This window comes from Prosopis cineraria, unplaced genomic scaffold (genome assembly GCF_029017545.1).
Source record: "Prosopis cineraria cultivar Desert tree isolate PC_DT_omini unplaced genomic scaffold, ASM2901754v1 PC4, whole genome shotgun sequence".
Lineage (NCBI taxonomy): Eukaryota > Viridiplantae > Streptophyta > Magnoliopsida > Fabales > Fabaceae > Prosopis > Prosopis cineraria.
In genome coordinates this window covers 5,450,239-5,478,081 of record NW_026555335.1, presented here as the reverse complement: position 1 = coordinate 5,478,081, position 27,843 = coordinate 5,450,239, and the positions used below count along the sequence as shown (strand labels likewise).

Genomic DNA, 27,843 nt, shown 5'->3' with positions numbered 1-27,843 from the left:
ATAAACTTTAAAAAATATTATTCATCTAATACTTCATTGATAAAAGAATAATGAAGAAAGAGAATATATAGAAGGATAATATTAAAAAATATAATTAATAAAATTTTATTTTTATGAAAGTGTCTTATATTTTTAAATAATAAATTTTTCTTAAAAGTATTTTATATTTTGAACAGTGGGAGTATTTCTTATGATTTTCCTTCCGTTGAAAAGAGGGGGGGGAGCATGCTTGACTACATGTAGATGGGGCGCCATACACTTTGTTCAATCCGTTGAATAATTTTTATAAGAAACTGGATTGTGAGTTTGTATTTACAGGAAATTTAAAGTGAACAACAGTATCCATGGCTTATGTAAAATAATATGGTTTCAAATTTTATGATATATATATATATATATATATATATATAATAACTGGGTAGACTAGACTTCTCTACATCATATACTGATAAATAGAACTGGTAAGTCAGGCAGGCTAGACTTATTTAGATTGGACTTAATTCAGGTCAAGCTTAAAGTATCTTGCCATATCTAAAAAAATCATATAACCAAGCTTGGCCCAAATACCAAAAACTTTTTTAAAATATATTTTTTTTTTGAACTAATTTTAATTTTTTAATAATTTTGTTAAGCATAAAAGATTATTTTGACTTTGAAAAAATAATAGTTTACCAATATTGTATTTAAGTGATTCTATTATTATTTTATTGTATTATATATAATTTATTCATGAATGTTTTCTTTGCTTGTAAATTAATATCTTAATTGTTTAAATATTGATCTTATCATGATCATATATAAATATTTTATAAATTTTAATTAAATTATATTATTTTAATCATAATCAAGTTGATCTCAATTCAATCACATAAGGTTATACAACTAATTTAAAATTATTTCCTTGATTAGTTCAAAGTTTTAATAATTTTTAGATAAATTATACTTTTGATTTTAAAAATATGAGAAAAATAATCATCATTATATTATATAAAAAATCATTTAATTTTGAATAAAATAATTTTTTTGGAATTTTTTTATTTTTTTATATTATTTAACCCCTGGATACAAAAGAGTATTTACTCTAATTTATTCTTAATTTTTAACAAAATATGGCATGAACAATAACTAAATAATTATCATAAAATATTAGTCTATTTATTATGTTTAACTAATATTAGAATCAAGAATTCATATATACCTAAATTTTATTTTTAAAATTATTTTTAATTAAATTTTTACTTTAAAATTAATATCTTATTTTATGCAAAAATACAAGATATATTTTTTTGTATATTCAAATGATGTATAGGACTAAAAAATTTAAAAAAAATAATTGCATCTTAAAATATAAAAATAAATATTAAAAATATTTTAAATATTATTTTGAGATACTTTATTGCTTAAAAATAATAAAAATATGAAAATATAAATATTTTACTTTTTAAAAAATAAATATAACAATACACTAAAATATATGGTATTTTAGTATAAAACGACATAAAATTTAAAGAATCAATTAATATTTATTATATATTATATATTTTTAAAAATATTTTTTTATTTGGATATTTGAGCTAAGCCCTAACTCGATTGGGCTTGGCCTAAATTTTTTCGAGCATATTTAAATTGCCCAAATATATAATAAATATTTTCTCATTAAGCTGCTCGAATAGGCCCAAGCATTAAAAAAAATTTCAAACCCAACTCTAAATTTTTTAAATAAGTTTAGGCTGAACTATCAATCTTGACCTAAATTATCGACTCCTTTGATAAAGAGGAGTCTTCTATCATCTTGCACAGATTTTATCAAATTAGGATAGTGAAAACTCATTTCATAATTGCTGGTTCTCTCAACATCAAGATTAATTAAAAAATGCTGAGATGTAATTTCAAATGTCATTCAATGATGATATACTTTTCTTATGACTGCAGCTTACATGTATGCCTTTGCTCCATTATTTACTTTATTCTCCAGCATCATCATCATTGACGCGAGTTTTTAGTTCACTATGTATATATGTGTATCTTGATGTAGATGGTGTCATTTTTTTTAAAAAAAAAAAAGAAGCAATAGTAACATTTCACAATGATTATGCAACAAGAGCATACTGAGGAAAGATGAGAGATGAGATTAGATCAGTTTAGGGCAATCCCTTAGGCAAGTTAACAACACTAAGGCATAATCTTACATTGAAGAAAAAGCGAGTATCAATTAGCATAGAAAACACTTTCTAGATAGTTATTTTCAATTAGATCCAATAATACTTGAATATAATCTTAAGCCTTAAGTTTTGAGTTAAGATATAACTTAAGTTTATTAAAGCGACTTTAATAAAATTGAACTCAATAACTAATATAAAATAAAGAAAAAAGATTGATAAACTTGAGTCTTGAAGTTTTGAGTTAAGATATAATGTCCTTCTATTACTTTTGCCCATCTCTCCTCTCTCTCTATTTCCAGCGATCGCTCTCCATTCCTAACAAATAATATCAGAGTTAGGTTTTGCTTGAAACTTAAAAGCTCGTTATTACACACATTTAAAGTCTAAAAATGGGACTGTCCCTAATTACAATAGAAACTTGTGTGTGCTTCACGGTTTGAAGCCCCAAAAAAAGTTAGGCTAGCCCTAATTGCTAGCACAGAGAATTAGTATTTAGGCCTCTTTAATACAAGGAGATTGTGGACTCATACTTGCGAGAAAAATTATTAAGTTTTTTAAGTGTGAGTGAACTTAAACAAATGTAGGATATTTCATATCAAATAAAATTGAACTTAATAACTAATATAAAATAAAAAAATTCATAAACTTAAATATTGGGAATTTTTAGTTAAAATGCAGTGTTTTTCTACTATTTCTCCATGTCTCCACTTCCCGCATTCCTGGTGACAAAAAACGATGTTCGCCAGTCGGGATGGTATTTCATATTTAATAAAACATATTTTAATTTATGAAGTCAAGCGACGGTGAAGACAACATATTTCTGTAAAATTCTTTTATTATACAAAACGGATAATTTTAAGAGCCACATTCTGTTTTTGCCTGTTTAACTATTTTAGTGCAGTCAAGCAAAAGCGACGACGCCAATATTTTTTTTATATATTTATTTTATATATAAAGTGACTTTTTCTGCCTGCACAAATATTAATTGTTAAAAGCCCTCAGTTGCCCCCTACAATCTAACCTCATCAGTAAAAACTAAAAAGTGACAAGATTGAGTATCGTGGGACTAGATATATTCATCTTTCAATATGCTCTTCATATGAGTAACATGTAGGCATAAGATAGATCGATTATTATAAGATTAATAAAATGAATGTCTCTATTTCAATCTCTAATTTATTCACACGCAGCTTTTCAGTGCTGTAGGGGAAAAAGAGTTCTTTTCCTAGAAAGGATAAACATAAATAATAATTGAATAGATAATGCTCGTTGACAATGCGCAAATATAATTATACCACATGCAATGTAAGCAATATACATAATAGCAGAATAATTATTTATCTAAATTGCATTGCATGACAAAATGCCTCTCCATACTTACTTAATTACATCAATATTGATAGCATTTCACTTCAATCGATTCCAAATTTTATACATACATACATATATATATATAAGCATGGTTTCCCATTTTAAATTCATAGATGTGGCAAGACACTTCGTTGAAATGATTTCAATTAGTTTTCCTTTATTAAATATATTATCATGTAATAGACGCAGAATTAACCAAAGCAAGACCTTTATAATACAAACAGAAGCGAAATCAACATTAGCATTCACATATTGATACAAATTATGACTAATTAAACGAAAGAACACATCAAGTGATTTTTTAATTCCACTCGTGCAGAAAGGACATGAGCTAACTCCAAAATTTGCCAGCTTAACGTTGTTAAATATGTAGAGATCTTTGAACGTTTTGTGTTGGGTTTTTCAAACTTCAAAACGTACCCGTTTCATGTATGATCAGTTGGTTCCCCCAATATCTTCTGTTTTCCTTTTTTTTTTTTTTCCTTTTGCCGTAACGTACTTGATATTCTTATAATATAGAAACATACACCGCCTTGTCTATCGGGGGTGTCACAATCATGGTTAATAATTTATTGAAAATTGATTATTTTTATGCAAATTGTGGTGGCCCTTTGACAACTACTTTGGTTCTTACTGGCCGTTGCACGTAATCGATTTGCTAAGACCAAGAACAAGTCTTGTGCACCTGAAGGTTTTATATTAATTGTATGACTCAATCATTGTTCAAATTCTATGATTCCACGATCACATAATTATAATATAATTTCTTGATGTATACTAAGAAACTACGTAGCGTATGCTACCTGCCTAAGAAAACAATGTGAAAAATGTTTTGTTGCTTAGTGCCCCGTCAGTCAGAAGCGGTGCTATTTTATTCAATTTTATATTTTCATAGTAATAGCTATTCTCTCTGTGTTTTTTGTTTCAGAATTAAAAAAAAACAAGGAAAATTAAAGTTTCAACGTTGAGAATGTCCATTTGTCTATTCGCTGAGGTTAGGGTTGCATCCATCGTAATGGCATTTGGATAAATTAATGTTTCACCAAATTTTCAAATTTCGTAGAAAGATGCTCATCACCTACCTGGCTGCTTCACCCATGTCAAACTCAAAATTTTATTCTTCATCTCTCGCCGAGAAAATGATTCATTTTAAGTGAGAAGGTCTTTACTAAATTAAAGACTTGAAATACTATTTTAAAACTAACCCAAAAAAAAAACAAAAATTACAATCAATCACAGAACGCTCAATCTTTCACATAAGACGTGGCTTATAGAACATGTCAACGGTTCAATTATCTTGTTTTCGTTTTTGTGTTTTTCCTTGTAAATGGTCTAACAATGTTTCAATCATAGATGTTCTTTTTTCCTTTTTCTTTTTCTCTTCCTCTTCTCTTCCTTTTTTTTTTTTGATACAAAGAGGGCTAAGCCCGAAAATAAAAATTTAAATTGAAGGGATAGAGATCCCGAGCTCTCTTTACTAGCCACAAGGTCCCTTAGTTAATGTGGAACCAAATTTACAGGGGAAGGAGAGTGGAGCCCCTCCTTAGTCAACATATCTGCAGCACCATTCAGCTCTCCTGGTACATATGAAACCTATATCTCCCAATTAAATCTCATCACGTTTAAAATCTGCAAGTGAAGAATTATACATTTTCTTTTTGGTCAAAAAAATTATACATGTTCTTGAACTTTTTTTAAAAAAAAATTGAAAGAAAGTAATTACACGTAGATTTTTTTTCTTCTTCTTCTTTTGGTAGGAATTACACGTCGAGTTGTTGTTGTTTCCGCATTCTGAATCCAATTTGGGTGTGAAATGATGGATCCGTTATCAGAGACCATTTATGGAAGGCCTTACGATTCTTGGGTTTGTAATGGGCTTGCGTAGCAACATTTATGGCCAAGAAAAGGGGGAAAAAACGTGTGGCAACTTTAAGCCCAACTATGCCACTTGGTTAGAAACGGACGCGTTTCTGTTGGGGAGGACCAACAAATCCGTTGCAGCATATACACAAATAATTGTAAACACAACATTAAGTTGTAACTAGAAAGAGGTCCCACCCTCTAGATCGTGTTTACTCCGATTAAATTGTTATTGTTGGATAGAATTTAGTCGATATGGAAAGTCTCATTGGATAACATTAGGTGAAATAACTAATAGTCTAATAATCAATAACTTTAAGCCATAAAATTTTAAGTTAAGATGTGATGTGCTTTTTCATTGCTCTTCACCTAGTTATCCTCTCCCCTTCCACATGGTTGCTCCTCCTTCTTAGCAACCGAAAACACACAACTGATGTGTACTTTTGACAATAATATAGGCCCAAAATTTACTGCAACATGGAGAAACAACAACCGATTCAACTGAATTAAATACCTACTCTTTGTGGATCAAAATAAAAAGTATCGATAATTAATTTACAATTTATAAAAAAATGAGCTCAAACCTTAATTTTTTAAAAAATTTATATTTTTTTTAATTTTATCCTCATTAAATACCCTATATAGGTACTTTAATAATGATAATTAAAATTTAATTTATTATTTTTTTTCAAAAAGTGATAAATGAAATCAGGTATAGTTAAAAAAAATAATTATAAAAGTTATTCAATATTATATGTTTTGGGCTATATAAGAAAAGGTTATATATTATGGTATAAAGAAGTATGTGACAGCTCTAAAACATGTCTCAGACCCAAAAAAAAAAAAACTCTAAAACATGTTGGTCCTTGTAACGTGACAACACGCGCATTGCGACATCAATAATAGTAACACCATCGGTAGCTGAATGTGTCAGAAATAACTCGTATCAACGATAATTTATGAGCAGCTTCGTTGGTGCTTCACAATGCATGACGTATCATGTATCGGAGTAATTGTGCTCACTCTGTCTTTTGTACCTGTGGAAGGTACATGTATGATTAATTAATTAATTAATAATTAGACAACAAATGATCCATCACTTAACAAATTAACCAGCTAAACGCATAACACCTCACGCGATTATCGGGGATCATCTACACTTTACCCAAGCGTCATTTTTTAATTACACTTACCTTAGTCTTTCATCCTAATTTTAATTTTTATACAAAAAAATTTTGATAGTATCAGGGTCTAGCTGTTGGGTTGTGTATTTCATTTATTGTTTCCAAAAACTGTTTTGCAATATAATTTTTAGAATTGTGTTTCAAAACAAAATAGAAAAAAAATCTGTTTCGATGTATTAATTTAAAAATAGTTATAAAATTAAAAAATTGGCCAATAATAATGGTTGTCAATAGTTAATGGTAATGATTTGTGGTGATGATTGGTCAAGATAACTATAGTTTCCACAATCAAGTGCAATGTATTTTGAAAACCAGAAAAATAAAATAGAAAAGACTTTAAAATGTTTCTATTTTTTTTCAAAAAAACAAAAACTGAGAATAATTTTGAAAATGATTAAATTCAAAACACTTACTCAAAAAAAATTTATTTCATTTTAAATTTTTTAAAAAAAGTAGAAACCAAACAAACTCTTAAATCCCTCTCCCTAATTTTTCCTTTTTTGTTTTTGCCCATTCTAGTAATCCATTAAACCTCCTTTCTTTTGACGGTGTCACAGGATGCTTGTGTGCCTTTAAATTTTAGAAGTTAATTTTGTTTTAACTAATAGGTTAAATATTATGTTTTGGAATTGCTAATTAGGTATAAAATAATAACAGAAAATTATTTGAAATCTTTACTGCATTTTTATGATATTGAATTATTTACATTTTTTTGATTATTTACTGATAAAATAATGTCAAATTGATGATTAAATCATGCACTTTTTTTGGGTCGAAATATAGCCTATCAATTTGATGCATTGTGCATTATATATAATCAAATAAACAGACAAAATTTTAGACCCACAAATAAATAAAAATGGATAATATGACTAAGAAAAGAAAGATATCGATAACTGCCGAGTAGATATGATGAATAGGGGAAAAACCCGACTCAACATTACTCGAAGGGTCAAGACTCGAGAGTTCATTTCTTTGCATTATCTGAGAGTGAAGTACCGAAACCAACGGTCCAGATTGCGCATGATCAACTTCCCAAATCATTAATATTAGCTGGCATCACGAGAACCGTCAATCAAGGCAACGAATGAGATCGAAACTGAGAGATGTAATATATAAAAGGGAAAAAGCAGCAAATCAGGATCCGCGGAAAACATGTTAAATTGTGATGACCTCACCCCGGGGGAACGACATTGTAAATTTGAGATGATCTCGAGTGATTATTTTTATGTACTAATTTTCTAATAATTGTTGCGCCAATGGTCTTAATTGCGTTATTTACTTGCCATTTGTAAGCAGGTGCATTGCATTAATCTCTCTTCCAATAGTAGATGACATCAGCAATGGTGCATCATGCTCAAATAAAGTACTAAAAGAAAAACATAGATCGATAGCCTGCATCCTAAAAAAATATATTTTATATTAATCTAAGCCGCCAAATATGCTTTAGTGGTGACGAAGTTGAAGTAATTACTGATAAACCCAGTCATCGATCAGACTCTTACTTGCCAAATTTTATAAGAATCAGGTGAACTTCCGATGCATTGCATGGAACTTCACAGATAAGCAATACTGGTCGTGGTTTGTAAACAATGCAATTTGTTATATATTTCGTGTTTTATATTACTCTATTGACGTTGATATTTGGTCTCCAGAAAAGCAGACGAAAAGGAAAATCATTCGTTTACTGAATCAATAAAATTAAGTGTTTCTGGAACCCCCCAACAAACCACACTAATGAACACAAAACTGTATCAGTAAGGAAGTCACACGAAAGAATCTTCTTCAATCGCTCATATAAGGAAAAGGGGGAAACAAACGCGACAAGAAAGTTTTGCAAGAGGAAATGCAGAATTTGAAGAAAATATTGAGTCCACTGGAAACAATTTTCAGAAAAAAGTCACCTTTAAGAACCCGAATTGCTCTTTTGATTTCATATTCATTTATAATTTCATTAATTCAGTGGTATGTACTGGCAAAAAAAAAATTTTATGGTAATCATCATTATAATTTTCAGAATTCATAAATTTTAAGCTTCATTATATATTCCTAGCATGTGCATGTGCCCGTGAATCATCATAATAACATTATGCTATGTGTTGGCAATTTTTTTTTTTTTTAAAAGGGGCACAGTATGTGGCATGCAATCATGGTGCAGGTTGAAATTAATACTAAGAGACCATTAAGTATGTTGTAATATTATTATACCTGATGCATAAAAATTTACTAGGAGACACTTAAGGAGGCATTTATGTTATTTACGTACACTGGAACTGAATTTTGAATATAGAGACACATAAGAAAATAGGATAATTGATGGATCATGAAAGGACAAAAGTTTTAAAGGAGAACAATAAAAGTGTATATATTTAATATATAGAAATATAATGAATAAAAGAATGTGATTGCATTTGAATTATGTTTTTTTTTATAAGAAAAAGGACGCGTTGAAAAAAGCACTCGAGCATGTATTGTAATTATGAAAAGAATATTTTAATATATATAAAGTTGAAGATTGCTAGCTGACCAATAAAGAGGAGGCATGTAAAGAAAGAAATCACAGGCGAGAGAGGAAAGAAAATGAACGAAAAATGAAAAGTTACCTTTCAAAGTTTCTAGCTGTACACAGCCGCCAGTACAGGATGAATGGGAAAGATTAAAATGAATAGAGATGTAGGGCTTTACTAGGGTATAAATATAGACTCATCGCTTTACAAACATTAACTTAATTAATTTTTTAATTATTATTATTTTTATACTATCTTTAAAGATAATTCTAAAATGATATGATATTTTTAAAACTTAACAAAATTCTTTGACTTTTAATATTATATATATTAATAAGTTAGTTTCAAACATTTATTAAATTTAATAACTTTAGTTATTTATATATATATATTGTTTATTATTTTAGGCCCAATAAAAATTTAAAATATTATAATTCTTCCCCCTTATTCAAACAACAATGGATACTCTTCTCTCATCTCTTCCTCAGTTTTTCAGATTGCATCACTTGAAGCTATTTCTTTTCATACCATCTTTACTAGCTTGATGGTCTTTTTTCTCAATTACTTATCCATTGCATCTAGAATCCATTATGATTCCACTCTGTAGGGCATGTTTTCTTTGAGCTCAATCTTTTCATGTTCGATGACGTGAGAGGGGTTTGGATGATACTTTTTTAACTGTGATACATGAAAGACATTATGGACATTCGCCAATTGTGGGGGGTAAGGTGATTCGATAAGCCACTGGTCCAATCTTCTCAAGAATTTCATAAGGACCCATGAAAAAGGGAGTTAACTTCTTAGCTTTGATTGCTCTTTTGATGCCCGTCATAGATGTGACCCTTGGAAAACGTGATCACCTACCATTAACTCCAACGGTCGTTTTTGTTTATTTGCATAATTTTTCTATCCACTTTGAGCTGTAAGTAGCTTTTGTTTGATCATTTCGATCTTTTGAATAGCTTAGTCCACTAAATTAAGGCCTAACAAGCTTCGTTCGCTTAGCTCTGTCCAACAAAGAGGAGATCTGCACTTTCTCCCATATAATGCCTAATAAGATGCCATTTGTATATTTGAGTGGAAGTTGTTGTTATAGGCCAACTCTGCAAGTGACAAGTGTCTGTCCCAGCTCCCTTTCAACTCAATCGCACAAGCTTTCAGCATATCCTCAAGTGTTTGAATGGTCCTCTTAGATTGCCCATCAGTCTAAGGATGGTAAGTGGTGCTAAAATTTAACTGGGTCCCCATAATATCCTGGAGTGCTCTTCATAACCTTAAGAAAAAATTGAGGGTCTCAATCTGATACAATGCTCTCTAGCACCTTATGTAACCTAACTATCTCATCAACTTAAATTTGTGCTAGCTTCTCAGGTAGATCATTCGCCTTGATAACTAGAAAGTAAGCCAACTTGGTTAACCTGTCAACAATTATCCATATGGAATCATAGCCAAACGTTGTTCTAGGTAAACCTGTGATAAAGTTCATAGTGATGCTATCCCATTTTCACTTCAAAACTTTCAGATTCTACAATAACCCTGCTAGCTTATGGTGTTCAATTTTAACTTTTTGGCAAGTTCAAACAGCGAGCAACAAATTTAGTTATCTTCTTTTTCATACTTGACTATCACCAATCCTTTTTTAAATCAGGGTACATCTTAATTGTTCCTAGATAAATGGTATACCAACTTCTGTGAGCTTCATCCCATATAAATCTCCTCAACACCTCACCATTAGGCAAGCATATTCTTTCATTATACCTTAATATCCACGTTTTGTTACTCTGTTTCTTTCCCTCCTCCATTGAAAGTCTAAATATTAGCTTTTACATGCGTTACACCAGACAAGTCATATTATTACTTATAAAACTATACACAACTTATTATAAATTATTAATTTAATATTTTATATTAATTAGATTTAGATTGTGAATTAAATGTCTTATACTCCCTCCATCTTATATTATAAGACATTTTTAAAAAAGAGTCGGCCTTCTAAAATATAAAACACTTTAATAAAAATAAAATTTTATTAATGATACTTTTTTAATATTATTTTTTTCATATATTTTTTTAATATTATTTCATCAATAAAATATTAAATGAAGATTATTTTTTAATGTTTATATTTTATTTTAAAATAATAAAATTGTAGAGTGTATTTAATAAATAATTTTATTAGTATTAGAAATTTTATTTAAAAATATTGTATAATTTAAAATAAAAAAAAGTATTGTTCTAACTTTTATGCAAGCAATGAATTTTTAATAAATGTTACGAGTATATATTTATTACTAACATATTGATATTGGTACTGATCATTTATTATTTGACTAGAAAAGTTCAGGCGTGTGGGTGAAAAGTCAAAGACCCAAAAAAGAAGACAGTAACATGGGAGGATAAAGGGGCAGCAACCAAGAAACAGAATTAATGAGACATGGCTTTCATTTTCAAAGAAAGGAACAGAGAACAGAAAACAGGTATCATCACACCCATGGCTCCAGGGTTTTGTTGCATTGGATGAGGGTTTGGTCACAATCATCTCCAAAGTTTTCCAGCCCCACCAGTTCCGAATCTCACCCACCTCGTTTCATTTTATTTTACTCTGTACATTGTTATTATAAAATATTTTCAACTATTTTACATATGTTATTAAAAAAATTCATATTATAAAAAAATTAGATACATTTTTATTTTTACATTTAACTTTAAATAATAATATAACTACATTAAATACATTCACGCTAATTAAGAAAGGATAAAATTAAAAAAATAATTTAATTATTGTAAAATGTTTTAAATTTTATATCAAAAATTACTTTTAAAATATGCCTTATAAATAGAATTGGAGAGGGTATATTTATATTATATCCCTACCATGCACTTCATTCTTCATCTCACTTGTCAATTTTTCTTTTCTTCCTTTTGATTATACTTCCTAAATCATCCTAATTAAATTCACACAGCACATACTTGTTCCAGTAGTTTCCAAAAATTTCAACCACCTCAATTTAATCTCATGTCTAGACTAAAACGATGCCTTTCTTAGAATTATGGTTTGTTCTTTTTTATTTGAGGAGCAAGAAAATGGTATTTAAAGATGAACAGATGGCGTAGAGAAGCAAACAAAATCTACGACATTCGCGGTAGGATGGATAAAGAATAATAATATAACAGCCAAGTTGGGCCAACGCAGGTGATGGCTGCTTCTGCACTCGTTCCTTTCTTTCTTTCTTTCTTTCTTTTTTTTAATATATATATATATATTTTTAATGACAGATGCCGTACTAGTTGGGAGAAAGTAGCAGAAAAAGGTCTCACGTGAAAACGATAGAGTTCTCTGTTTACGTGTGTGTGTCAGGTTCATGCATGCTTCCTGGCTTCCAACTCACCCACGAGACCCTACTTCTTCAGAACGAAATATTACTTGCGCCAGAATAGCATTGTTATTATTTATGTCAATCATGTTAACTTTCTGGTCTCTTTATAATCATGTTAATTTATTATTAACTATTATAATACAAGGCTAATTTACCAATTAATAAGAACAATGCTTTCAAGTGGCTGTCTCCTCCATAAAATTATCAGGTTAGTAACTAAGAAAAAATTAGAATCAATTCCAAACTCCTTCAAATAGTACTACCAGCGATATTTAGTCTGGTGTGGCCATAAATATTCTTCATTGATAATCATGTACTCCTGTTGTCGAGAATGTACTGCATCTACAGGTCAGCAAAACAATCACGGGTTCCAATAGAAACTAGATTTTGTTTGTCCAGACAAATGATTTATATATATATATATATATATATAAACAATATACTTGGAAGCTTCCTCATCAGAGTACAATTTTGCCGCTAGCTACTCAATACTCTTGCCCATATATTCCTGGACCGTGTTTTCTCATATCCAGTTTTCTGATTATATGGATGTGCCTGAATGAACAAGCGTGCGCGCCTCGGATTTAAGAAAATACACACACGACAATGGCACGATGAAACGCGCGCAAAGAAAAGAACTAATCTGTATTACCATTTTCCCTATGGGAAGTTGTGTGTATAACATTCTCTACGCTGAAATATGCCGGCGAGGTGAGTGGGAGCCAAAGAGATGTGTTCTAATTCTAACAAGAATGAGAATGAACATAATTTTGCTTCTAGTTTTTAACTTACAGGCCTATATTTGTCCTCGCGGGACCTAGCTTCTCTCCCCCAGGATTCTCCTAAGTTCGCTGGCAATTCCTTGCAACAAAACTGGCTTCCGGATCACTCCATTGATGCCGGTTTGAACGCATCTTTCCCACAGGTCATCATCTACACTCGCAGTCAAAGCGACGATCACAGGCCAGTTTCGGCTTCTATACTTGCGGATCCTAATGGCAACTTCGAAGCCATCTAACTCAGGCATATGAAGATCCAAAAGAATGACTTGTATAGAAGACCCAGCTGGTCCGACGACAGTGAGGCATTCAAAGCCTGAAGAAACAGAAGTTACCATGCAGCCAAGCTTCTGGAGCAATTTTTGGGTCACGGCTCTGTTTACATCATCATTGTCGGCCAACAAGACATGCATACCCCGGAACAAAGAATTAGAATCTGCACGCTCTGAAGATTCTCCTGGTTCTGAGATGGATATAGCTATAGAAGATCGCAATTGAAACCGAAGAACAAGGGCCATACTTTGAGGAAAACCTTGAGTATTCGGTACTAACCATATGTTCCCTTGCATCATCTGTCAGTAACATAACAGAAAAACCAAATTACTAAACCGGGAGGAGAAAAATATTCTAACACAGTAACTGCTATCTAACAATTCCAACAGGTATACCCCTAAGACAAATTTGAAAATCTTCCAACAAATCCCTGCCAAAACTGTCGAAAGCATGCCACAATAAAAATAATTTTTACACCAACTGCCCAGAAAGTTGAAGAACAGAAGACATTGTGATCTAAATCACAACTCTCATAGAAAGGAAAAACCAGGCCCAAAATTCTACCACAAGTGGAGGAACTAATCAAGGACATTAACAAGAAAAATGAAATCAAGCTACTGAATATGCAATCTAAAGCACTCAATTTGGCCTTAACCTTCTAATCCCAGGCACTGTGTCCAAAACATTTCAAATATGTTCTAAAGTATAGCAAAATAGATTCAAATATATGAGCAAATCAATGTGTACATACTATCTGCACTTGCACACACATATAAGACTTTATTTACATTTTATAAGAAACACCAGTTTATGACCCTCACCTGAACTATCCTCTTGCAAACACTGAAGCTCAATCTGCCCTCAGCTCTATCACTGCCACTGGCATACTTCCTACCACCAAGCTGTCCTACAGAAACTGAGCTCTCCAATTCAGTATTACTATTTTTTATCCCTATCTCAAATCTAATATATACATCCCCGCTAGATGAACTAGGTCTCCAGGGTGTCCAACCCTGCTCATTCCTTCCCTGACTCCCACTTCCTGAAATAACCCGAAGTACAAGAATGCCTCCGCCGTGGTTACCATCCAGCAGGTTCCCAACCATATGCAAAATCACTTGAAAGACCCTCCTCTCATCACCCATGACATTGTCAGGCAAAGATCTATCAACCTCTACTGCAAAACCAAGACCCTTGTAAACACACATGCACTTGACAAGGCAAGCTGCCTCTTTTATCAAGGCATGTAACCCAAATGATCTCATCTCCAGCGGAAATCTTCCATCATCCTTTACTGAAATATCCATGGCATCATTTATCAGGTTTGAAAGAACATTACTAGTCCTAAGCATTGCATCCACGATGAGTTTTTGTTCACTCTTTAAATTCTCATCTACTATCATTGACAGCAAACCCAAAATTGAGTGCATTGGCCTTCTCATTCCGTCACCCATGACCTTCTGAAATGAGTTTCTTGCTTGACTTGCCATCATTGCATTCCTTTTTGCTTGTTGCAAAGCTCGATTTTGCTCCTCCAACTTCTCTCTCATGAGTTGGGACTCTTCAAGAATTGCAGCATGAGAGAGAGCCACAGCAACCTGATCAGCTACCACCTTAATAATCTCTAGCTCATAATCACTCCAATATCTAGGTTCTCCACCAGGAAGAATTAAAACCAGAATAGCATAGTCAGTTAGCTCAGGCGTCCCCCCTTTAAAATTGCAAACCCGAAGCATTGGCATTCGAATGGCAGCTATGGGTCCTACCTCATCTGAAACCCCACTGCTGGCAGCAGCAAGTGCTGAGTCAGGGCTAAGAATATTTACGCCATCACTTCCTTTGATTTTTACAACATCTGGATCAGTAATATGTACAGAGAAATTTAAATTCCTCCCATTTAATTCATGAGTCAGGTTCATCTCTGTTTTATCAACATTGGGCATCCAAACTGCACAATTCTGCAAACCCAGCGTTTCAGACAGCTCAACCAGGGTGGTGTACAGGATTGTATGCCTATCAAGCGTCTTACGAATCTCTTGAGTAAGCATTCTTACATGCATTGCAGCCTCCTTTTGTTTCATTATAAGACCAACCTCTCGCCCAAGATCCCAAGTCTTTTTCTTCAGCATGAATTCTCTGACCTTCACTTTCAGAAGCAAGGGAATCAGAGTGATGAGGGTGATAGCAGTGGCACATGATACCAAGGCAGTGAGAATTTTGAAGACAGTAAGTGCCACCATGAGTTGGAATGAGTGAGGACCATAAGTCCAGCCATTCAGCATATGTGTCAATCCACACAGCACAATGAAGGCAATGAATTGAAAAAGAACCCATTTGAATGGGACGTTGGAGCAACTGATGAAGTAAAGAAGTTCTATCGGGATGGAAAAATAGGCCACAGCAATAAGGAAATCACTGACTCTCTGGCATTCCAGGATGCTCTCTATAGTCCACAGGCCGGTCTCATCATCACAGTTACATCTGGGGAATCCATTATCCGATGCAGAGACGCATACAAGGAGCGAGGAAATCAACAGTCCAGATGCTACCCTTTTTAACATTGATCCAAAACGTTACTTATTCAATCCATCAAAAGATATAGAATAGAGATCCGCCGTGCCACACCCCAACTGATAACGAAGTTAGACAACAAAAGAAACGCCTTCAGCAATTTTTAATTATAACTCCCAGCCTTCAATTTTCTTGTCCTGTCACAGAAGTTAAACAAAATTCACTACTAGGAGTCTAGGACAGATCCGACCTAATATGAACAGAAACAGTATGAGAGATCCAATAATACAATGATCTCGAAAACCCAAAATTATTTCCCCAAATTATGTGATCTGAACTATTTCCATTATGAAATTTCAGTTCCAACTTTCATTCAATCTACATAACCTTTAGGTGGGGCGAGATGAATTAGTGCATCAACAGTGCCAATGAAGAGGACATATTTCTCAACCAAAATAACATTTCAAGAAAAAATATAAAGAAACCCAACAATAAAATAATCCAAGTTATGCTACCCCTATCGGCTATCGCAAGGGAAGAGAAGGCCAGAAAATCACTAAAAAGAAAAACAAAACCCACCAACCTTCGCCGTCCTAAAAAACCCAGTAATGCAAACTAAAATTGAAACTTTACCTGCAGAAAAACGCCACTGTAGTAAAGAAACCCCTATTGCAATTCAATATTGAACTCTCATATCAGATCTTACCCTCACCACCGAGAGACTTTACGGTGCTCAGGATACGTTACAAACAACCATGAATCCATCTCCAACTCCTTCAGCATCAAGCACTCCGCCACTGCTCAATACAACATATCAAATAGTAATTGCTGCAAGTGCAACCCTCTGACCACCTCCATTGGCAAGAATAGAAACGAACCCCACTTAATCAAGCAACGAATTAAAATATCAATCCAATAGAACCCGGTTAATGGGCACAAATCCAGCAAAGTGTCGCCTTGCAAATCGATGCAAAAGGGGCAAGAACGAGAACCTGGGCACGTTTCTTTCGATTAGAAGTCTTGCCGAGCTGATCTTTTCATCAAACACTGCAGCTACGCCACACCCGGGAAGGGAGAAAGCACAGAGTATTTTGCAGCAAACTGTGGATTGCTATCTTTATTTTATAATTTTCTCTGCTTCGGTGTATGTATTTTCCAATGCTAAACAACAACCATATATGGAAAGGAGAAATGAGAGAAAAAGAGAGAGAGCGCCGTTGTTTCGTGGTAGGAGGGAGGAAGTCGGAATTGGAAAATAAAGGATGGAAGAGAGAGAGAGAGAGAGAGAGAGACAAGGGCAGAGGAAGAGAGAGAGAGAGAGGGCCCACCTTGTTACATGAAGAGAACTTAGACGCTCTTTTGAATCAGAACGTCCTCATCACGCTCAAAAGATTTGTTTTATTTTCTCTCATACGATTGTTTCTTCATTTCTTTTCATTAATTTTTTTTTTCTAAACAATTATAAAATTCTTTCAATTCCATGTTCAATGTTCATCTTCTCGTGTCAGAAACCAGCCCACTCCCTCTTTCTCTCACTAAATCATGTCCACAGTTCAACTTCTTTTCAAATTTTAAAAAATTAGCTGCCACGTGTCGGTGAATCAGCTATCGAGTGGTTGTGATTTTTTTGGAAAAATCTATTCATCATCGATCATAGTATTATAATTTGTCTTTTTATATATTAAAAACTAGATAAAATTTAAATAAAATGAATTACAGTAAATATCTGAATAATCATAATTTTAATATTTAATTCTTGCTGGTTTCATTTGTAAGTTTTATATGGCATGATTGAATATTGATATTGATAATTTTATTGATTTAATAAAATACTTCCAAAATATGTAATAATCATTTTCTAATTTTTAGGGCCTTGACATTTTAATAGTTTGTGATGTGATGACATATTTGCCCCTCGTTCCTTCATTCTCACCCTCGCTTCCTCCCTATCATCGTCTTCCACTGTGCCGCTCTGAAAAATCTGAGATGGCTCATCAATCGACTGAAACACCGATCCCTGTCTCGCTCGTCGAGTCGGAGATGGCCCTTCTGTCTCATCAAATACGGTTTGAGGAAAGGAAGATGAATGTGCCTGGAGGACTGAAAGGCAAAAGGAAGAGAATCATGGTTACCAGTGAGGCTGGGTTTTTAAGGAGCCACTTGGTGGTCCGTCTGATGAAGAGAGGTGATAGCGTAATAGTCGTAGGAAGGAGAACCCGCTTCACCATTTTGGGAACCCAGGTTCGAGCTCATTCGGTAGGACGCGGTTGAGCCCATTATCTTGGAGGTCCACCCAATCTACCACTTAGCTTGCCCTCTTCTTCTGTGCATTTCGAGTTCAAACCCGTGAAGGCCATTTCACCCTCTTGTCCAGATTGATACCCCGGGGTGGAACTAGGGTTCGGATGATGGGGAGCCAAATTTATTATTAAAAAAAATTGTATATAGTATTTTTATTTTCTTATTTTTTAAAATCGGTGATTTTATAAGATAATAATACTTGTAATTATATAATATTTTGAAATAATAAAAAATAATTTAAGTAATATATTATTTTTAAAAAAGTGTGTGAGAATAAATAAAAGATTTTCTATTTTTAATATATCTTTGTATATTTCTTTGTAATTAAATATATCCGTATATGTAACATATAACTCTTGAAAAATTAAAGAAATAATTCATGTGTGGTTTTCAAATTTAGCAACAAAAAAAAAATCTAACATATAGAATACAAATATAAATTAAAATTTATATCAATAAAGAATTATCTATTTTTAAGACTCAAATAAATATTTGTCAGTAATGGTTAGCCTTTTATTAATAATAAGTATCCATTCATATTTAACAATAACTCATTTTAAATTAACAACAATTCATTCGAGTTTATTTTTTATTTAAATTTTGATAACAATCAATCCTTGATTAATTTAAATTTATTTTAATAGTCCTTGATTATTATTTTTCTTAATTAGTGTTGCTGGTGAAAAATAAAAGATAAATATACGACATTTACTTTCTTTTTTTTTTGTTTTTTTAAATATGAAAGAAAGCACAAACATGCTCGGCAATCTTATCTACCCATCTATCCTAATCAGCATAGAATAGAACGATGCCACCATGCCTTCTCTGAGGGGAAGGCAGCTTTGCTCCCCGGCAAAGTCGTTCCTCTACTTTCAAGAGTAAATTTAGATAATTTAAATTTAATTTTTTTATTTTTATTTTTATTAAAATAAATATTTATAAAAATTTTAAAAAATATATTATAATAAATTTGATCATCAATTTGGGCAGTTTAAATTTGTATTACAAAAAAAATATTTATAAACTAATTTAATAAATTTGCTCATCGATCATAGTATTGATTTAATTTGAATAGCTTAATTTATTATTATTATTATAAATTTTCAAATAAACATAAAATAAAGAAAATTTTTTAGACTTATTTGTGATGGCACATCATATTTGCCCGACTTACTAACTCTATCCATTAGCCACAGCATGCATAATCATAAATTAATAATTAATGATCATTAATTAATATATATATATTTATATTGGCAGTGTGCACACACATACACTCGTAACAAAATTTATTATAATACGTTTTCTTAAGTTATTCATAATATTTTAGATTTCATATAATACCAAAAAAATGCGTAATCATGACGGAAGAGAAAATAAACTGAAGTCATATTCTGATCATTTCTCAACTCATTATATTTACGTGAAGATTCGAAAAAACATTTCAAAACCAACACAAAATTCAAAAGAACATTAAACGATTGGTTGGAAAATGATAAAACGGCAATCACGTTGATAAAATAAAAAATAGATAGTAAAATAATAATGTCTATCTATTACACATGTATGTGACATGCTACGTACTTTATATCTACATTTAATTTAATAAAAAGAAGATAATGTGATAGTAAAGAAGAACATATATAAATGGTCGTATCCATGTTCAGTGATAAAGCAAAAAATAATTTTCATAATTCAATGTGTGAATTTTATATAAATGCAGATACATGCATGTACAGTGCACCCACGTTTGAATGGAGAGTTGACGAGGAAGCATGCCTGTATGGGACACCCCACCTATTCTTCAGGCAACACTTTGTCTTGAAGACATTATCATAACTTTGTTCTCTCTTTTTCATTTCTGAACTCATGCTTTGTTTCCTTGCCGGACATTGGGTACTATATCATGTTATTTTTTGAATATTATCAAATCTCACTGGGGCAATTTTATTGCGTATTTTTTTTTAATTTACAACGTTGGAACACCAACCTTAATTGAAAGAATTAAATCCTTTCTATTTCACTCAAATATAACTGGTTCAGTTTTTCCCTCCTAATTTAATGCTAAACGTGAATTTATTTTCCCTCGCCCCTTTTTTTGAGGCAATTTTCCCTTGTCCTTGGAACTAAGGATATATCTAATAAAATAGAGCCGATTAAAAATAATAATAAAATGACAAAAGAGGGAGGGAAATAAGGTTCATAATAGCATTGTTTTTAAATTAAAAAAGTTTTTAGACAATAAGAAGAAGTTAAAAAATTTTTCCCCACTATTTTAATATAAAGTAGAAGGTAAATAATTTTTTTCAAACGATTTCATATTTTAAATTATAAGTTTAGTATATTTTTTAATATTTAAAATACCAGAGCTATTATTTTAAAGATGAGTGAAAAGTTCGTATATAGGATTTGCTTAATGCTAGTAATGGGCAAAATAGTCAAAATGCTTCGTAAGTCGTAACTCAAAAGTCAATTTGGTGGTAACAAAGTCTTGGTTTTACCGTAGAAAACTGCTTCATACTGCTGCTCAAGTGAGGCACGCCAGATTTGAGAATATCGGAAAAGGGATATTCGCCCTTTTTAAAAAATTTATTTTATGCATCAATTCAAATTTGTATGGTACTAACCACAAGCCACTAAGTGCTTTCTCGGTAGAAGTTCGATTTTCAACTCTTGTCATGTCAGGCAAAGATTAAGGTACCGTTTTGGTTACTTAAAAAAATATAAAATTAAAAAATTAAAAAAATTAAAATTAAAAATAGAATAATTAAAAAGAACAGTAACTTAAGGATAATTTAATTTATAAAGTTGATAGTTATAATTTATAAAAAATTTTATAGGTATGATGATTATTATATTTATAATATATATTAACAAATTTTATTATGCATACTATAAAAAGAAATGATAATTTAATTTATTTTTGTTTTTAATTTTCTAATACATTTTATTTTATTTTTTTAATAATCAAATGAAACATAAAGAATGCCTCTTATGCAAGTAAAAGTCTCCTGCAATATCTGAAATTATATTGAAAATATTTCATATTGATAAATAAATAGAAATAGGTTATATGCAGAACAGACAAACACCTGATCGGACTGTTTTTTACAAATTTTTTTGTGTGAGAAACCTAATCGGGATTACGCTGGTTTGTCATCTAAATTATGTATTTGCTCCTTTTCGAGTAATTATTTTAGTTTCCACTGAAAAGGAAAAGAAAAGACAAACACCTCTTTTTGACTATGTCTGCGGTCCGGGCAAGTTCCCGGTCAAGGAGGAGTGGGGGGCAAATTATGGAACTTAACACACACGCATTAACTCCGCCAGTGATTTGTCTTTACGCATAAAAATTCAAGTTTATATGGTGATTAATTATTAATATCATAAGATTTTACAGAACAAGTGCACAAATCATCATCTAATCTAATTATTCCTACTTTTATCACTATCTAAATTAAAATAACATTAATGAGAGATTATAGTGAATTATTTTTAGATATGGATAGATAGATCATTTTTATAATTAAATAATCTGGTTGCTTATAAAATTATGTATAAATTGTTTACATGGTATTGTATTGTCCACTGCACGGATGGTGATTATCTATACATATATACACACACACATATATATTAATAATTTAACAAAGACGCCATGGGCAATTGAGAGGGTCAATTGGCAGGATGGCTGAACCAAAAAATGCCGCAATTATGACAATAAGAACTTTAACAGATATTTTTGCAAATGGGTCAAAATTCAATGTATAGGTTCTCAATCGATCATTTTCTTAGGGGCAACGCAAGGAAGTTAAAAAAAAAAAAAAGTAACGTAATGAGTTTTGCGTGATAATTACGCGTTATTGCATTTCCCTAAAAGACTAAAAACTATGCAAAAGTCCTATTTCACCCGAGAGAGAACAGAAAACAGAAAATTCTTGGCCATACAACTGCGCAGGACATTCAAATATTTTTAAAAATTGCGCGCAACATGAGATGATAAAGTACGGTAAACAAATAATAAAAATAATGATAATGATGTTTAAAAAAACAAAAACGCTAAATTATTTTTATTCAAGGTAAAATATTATTTTATAGGATTAAGGTTTTTTTTTCCTTAACTTTATCGGAAGGATTACCGGGCATCATAAACTCAATTATGACTCAATTTAATGTTAAAGATTCTCTCTCTTTTCATCATGTTGTTCATTCATTGTTTTTTTCCCGGCAGGCAAGCCTCACATTGCATGTTTTTGAAGTTTTTTATTATAAAATATTAGCTTAAAGTCATGTTTTTCTCTCAACGTTACTCTAAAAGGTCAATAGACACCCTAAAAGCAAATGTTTTATGATAAAAAAAATGTAATATGAGCTCACTAAAGGTGAATAAATGGTGAGTTGATGACAGAGTGACAATGAATGGAATCTATAAAATTGATACACAATTAAATTTAACGTATTTACTAACCTTTTGGATAAATTTGAAATTTAAAAATGACACTTAACTCTATTTTATAATTTGTACAATCCTTTTGGGGAGCTAATGGTTTGAATTTTAATATTTGAAAACAATGGAGATGTGGTATAATGAAGATAAATTTAAATTTAAATAATTTTTAAAGCATTAAACGTTATTTTCTCCTAAATTTTTTTTAGAACGCTAGTTACTATATTGAAAGGTGTGACAATATTCTTCTTCAAAAATTTTTTTATGAATACAATTGCCGTTCCATCATAAACCCAATATTTTCTCTATAATTTGGTGATGTGGAAGGTGAAATAGTTGTGCAGCCCACATACAATAGCAACAAGATATTTCGACCTTTTTTGACTTTTTAACGTGAGGTAAAGAGGTTGGAAATGACAGTGATGTGAATCAAATCGGCTAATTTTAGTGGTGAAATAGTGGCAAATGAGTCAAAATGCCTTATTGTCACTATACGAGAACTCCACAATTATTCTGTATTAATTAATAGATAACAAAAAAAATGATGAATCTTTTGTAGAGAGGCAATTTTACTCTCCTAAAAGAAATATTTTAAAGGAACATTGCTTCATCATTTAGCACAGGGTGTCTAGCATTTAAAAAAAATTATAAAAAAAATGATATTTGAACTCATTTTTAAAAAAGTCTTTAATGTAAATTTATGTAAATTAAAGGTGATGTAGAAAAGATATATTGACTGCAATAAAAGTATTTAACATAAAATTTTAAAAGGAATGCTCAAATATCAATTTTATTCAGTTTATTTAAAAAAACTCCGATTACAAGAATTATTGACTATCACACAAGAAGCGCCAACTTAACCATTCAATCCTCAAGGAAAGAGATGGATTCAATAAAAGGAAGAAGAATCATGAAGAAGATTTGTCTTTACAAAGAAAAATTGAAAGGTCCGAAGTAATTTTTTCAAAAATATTTTTAGATTATTCTAAAATATTTTCCTTTGACGTTTTACTTTTATGGGGATAAAGTTAAGGCTTGTGATACGTTTTCATTTGTACGCCTATATATTGATAAATTCAATAGTTTGTTTGTCATGAAATTTGTTTGTTAATGAGATTTATATTTCTGGAGTTCTTAAGCATTCGTTGATGGGGATAATGGAGTTTGTGGTTATCGATAAAATGTGGAACCCATCAACTTGACACTTGTAAATTTTGGAGGATGCGATATGATTGTCAGAATTCAAATATCAGCGAACTAATTACTCATGTAGAAAGAAGAAACCTAATTTAGTCATGTGTTAAAATAATTAAAAGCACGGAACTATAATTATTCACTTAAAAATATCTGTAAAACTTAACTCCATGATCCACGTTAAAATTGAAATACAAATTGATGAAGTTGAACGGTCACTTAGATTGTGTTTAGATTAAGTTACAAATTAAAACTGGTGTTAGAATAAATTGAAGTCGGTATAAAATTAAAGTCAATAATTTGAAACGATTTGTATTGGAATACCCTTTTATAAAAAAAAATAGTTTCACAAATAGACACTTTTTTTTTTTTTGCCTGAGTCACAAATAGACACCTGTTTAGATAGTAAAATCTAAAAACAAATTTAGATGTACAATAACCGAGAAGATATGTGAATATTTTATGATAATTTTTTTTTCCGTTTCTAATTTGATCCTTTTAAGAAACAAAATTGAACTCTCAATTTCAAATTTAAAAATAAAAAGATATAATTGAGCATTGTTTGTAAATATAGAAATCTAAAATAAATTGATAGGTTTTAAAATATTAAGTTCTAAAAAGTTTAAATAAGTTGATAAATTACAAAATATCAAATTCTAAAATAAATTGATAACCTAATTGTTAGTTCAGAAGTTCTCTTGATCAAAGAAACCCGAATTTCTTTTTCAATCCTAACGTAAATTTTGGTTTCTAAGTTGTTTTAAAAATTTTGTCAGTCAAATATACTCTCCAGCTTCTAATTGAGTTTTGCCCCACTCAAATTGAGGTTTAAGCGGTGCAAATTCAGTGCAGGTCTTATCGAAACATATCCATACTCATCACCATCGTGCATGTGTGTGTGTGTGTGAATTAGTTTTCAAAAACTATATTAGACTTCATGTACTTATCACATGAAAAATCCCAAGACGAACATAATATACATATATAATGAACGATATTTTTCAGGGGTCTAGCAATAATTTTTTAATGTGTATGGTACAAAAATTCAACATATAATTAGTAAGATATTCAATTAAATGCTACATTCATTTAATTTTTTGATAAAAATGACCATGGATTGTCATTTCTTCGCTTGCATCATATTTTCAAGTATATGATTATGACGTCGTCCACGAGCTAGTATTTGCTTTATTGCAAATGCTTTTAAAGCAAGCTTTCTCTTGAGGCAAAAATAAAAGGGTTGGTCTTGACCAAGAGAGGACTGGCAAAACAGGAAATTAAAGGGCGTGATTGTAATTAAAAAAAGAAGAAGAAGAAGAAGAGGGGGAGAGAGAAAGAGATAAGGTTGAGATACGTAATTAGGGAAGGGATTAGTCAAAAGTAGATGAAATGATGCATTGTATCTGTCTCTAAATGCAAATTCCATGCATTGTATCTGTCTCTAATTATATCCCGTTGGTCAATAGCCTCCAAAGCACCCCCTATGAGAGATTGATGCCTTTATTTGTGCAACTAATTTTAGCCTCACCTTTATATAAAAAAGATGGTATTACATTAACCCTCTCTTTTTGTCCAAACATATAATTAATAATGTTGCTTTTGTTTTGTATAAGGTATAACGTGTTTCAACTCTCCCTTCTTATTTAGTAGTTTCAAAATTCAATGTTATAACGTGTTTCAACGTGTTTCCGAATTGCCTTTTTATGGTCTATCTATAGATTTATTATCAATTTTTCAAGCAAAACAAAATAAATAACTTACTCTTCCCAACAAGAAAAACAGTTCAATTAAAAAGGTTGATGATAATGAAAACAAAATCACACGTTCTGTTCTTAAATTATATCATTATTTTGTCCAAAAAAAATTACATCAGAATTATATTGTGAGTCTGTGATTTATAAAAAATCTAAACGGAAATTACATTTATCCTATAATAAGTTATCTTTCTTCGATTAATTTGTGTCAGACTCAAAATTTTCAAATTATCCACGGCTTAAGAACGTAAAGCTTAAAAAATTATTAAATAAATTATGTTGTAATTTGATTTTTGACAAACATATTTTCATTAATTTTATTATTCAGACAAACATTTGTTTCGCCTACTAATATTTTTATCGGTACAGAGTAAACTAGTTTTAAAAATAATTAATATCAAATAAAAAATATTTCAATGTGAAATTAGGATTTTAAAATGAAATTAAGAAAGCAACGATTTAGCTTGCACCATTTTTATAATTAAAAAAAAGCTTTATAAAGATATTAGAAAAAATAACAGTTAGATCTGCAATAAATTTTTTAGAAAAATTACGAATATTGAGTGAGACAGTTACAAATTTTAGAATTTTAATTATATTTAAGATATTTTATTCTTGAAACTCGTTTTTTAAACTTTTGAGAGTTAAATGTCATTTTGTATAATATTACCTCCCACACTAGAAGAGAGATTGAAAAGACACTGTTTTCGGAGGAACAATGCTTCCATTCCAATTCCATATGCTTTTCAACACCTCTCCCTTTCTTGTTCCCTTCGTTTCAAAACGGAGAATGGAAATTCCAACCCCCCATTCTTTTTACCTTTAGGTCCCTCTCTATTTTCAAAGCCATCATGGATAGCTTTCCCACCAGGAATAATAATATTATAAATTTATATTAAAGGTTATTTTTATTTTTTACATTTACCTCAAAAAACATGGAAATACTTTAAATTTAATCATGAATCAATTTTATATTTTAATATTAAAGATTTTTTTTTTCTATCACCTTACTATCAACTCACCTCGCTCATTGTTAATAAACTCATCATTACATTTTTTAATATTTTTTATTTTATAATAGTTGAATTTAGAGTGTCCACTTAATTTGCAAAAATAACCCTCATAACCCAATATTTATAATAAACAAGTATTAAAAATTTAATGCAAGGTTCACTAATGGAGAAAAAGGACGAGTTAATGAGAGGATAATGAGAGAGAAAAAATTTAACATTGAAGTGCAAAAATAACCCATAATTAAATATAGGGTTGCATAGTAATCTGTCGGCTAAAGTTGAGAGGCATAAATAATCATTAACCTTATAGATTAAAAGATGGTATAAAAATTTAAACAAATTATATTAACCTGGTATCAGTTATAAATAGCATCACTGATCTTTCAAAACTGTATTATGCTTGGGTCTTATATTAATTTTGTTTAAGATACCATCAATTAAAATTTAAAAATTACTATACATGAATTTTCTCATTAATAACTATTCCCGTCGTTTTGAAATTGTTTTTTTTAATTTAACGAAAAAATTTTGTACTAATTTATCATGTGTGGAAATAATAATAAATGAAAGTGATATGAAAAGTTAATCGTTGATGGATTCAAATGACATTTTACTTAACCTTGCTTAATGAAATAGGTTTTAGTGTTGTTTATCTTGTGCCACAAAATATTATGCAAATATCATCGAGCACTTTGATTAACTAGTTAAAAAGTTGGTCCAATTTAATTAGAAGTTTCAGGTTTAAATTTGGAAATGCGGTAACGATTAAATTGTCGGTGAGAGATATATCTTTTAAAAATATGCTTGCACGCTACCAATTGAATTAATTTGGGTTAAAGACAAAGGTGCGCTTCCCACGCAACATTATTGTGAAAATGATGTGACTGTTTAATTTCATTTCATTGATCATGATTTGTTCCTTTGATTTACATCATTTTATGAAAACCTGATCCTAGTTAATTGAATTCAGGTTCAGGCTCAAAAGGTGATTTTTTTAATTTAAATTATTTGACTTTATTACATACAAAGTCTAATTTATACAATACAAATTCAAACTCTAGAAGACTAAATATAACACATGTTAGTATGTGTTTGGATGAGAGAAATAAT

General features: G+C 30.8%; 1 protein-coding gene across 2 annotated transcripts; it reads right to left on the bottom strand.

The window, feature by feature from the left end:
* Positions 1–13,091: 13,091 nt before the first annotated feature.
* Positions 13,092–17,254, bottom strand: LOC129308787 (ethylene receptor 2). 2 transcript variants are annotated; one of them, XM_054950151.1, is made up of 3 exons: positions 16,658–17,254; positions 14,335–16,221; positions 13,092–13,812 (listed from the first exon to the last, which is right to left on the bottom strand). In XM_054950151.1, exons 2-3 carry the CDS (start codon positions 16,072–16,074, stop codon positions 13,279–13,281), a joined length of 2,274 nt encoding a protein of 757 aa, XP_054806126.1. In that variant the 5' UTR covers positions 16,075–16,221; positions 16,658–17,254; the 3' UTR covers positions 13,092–13,278. The 2 variants fall into 2 exon arrangements, with proteins under 2 accessions (XP_054806126.1, XP_054806127.1); XM_054950152.1 differs by having other exon boundaries at positions 16,731–17,254.
* Positions 17,255–27,843: the final 10,589 nt, after the last annotated feature.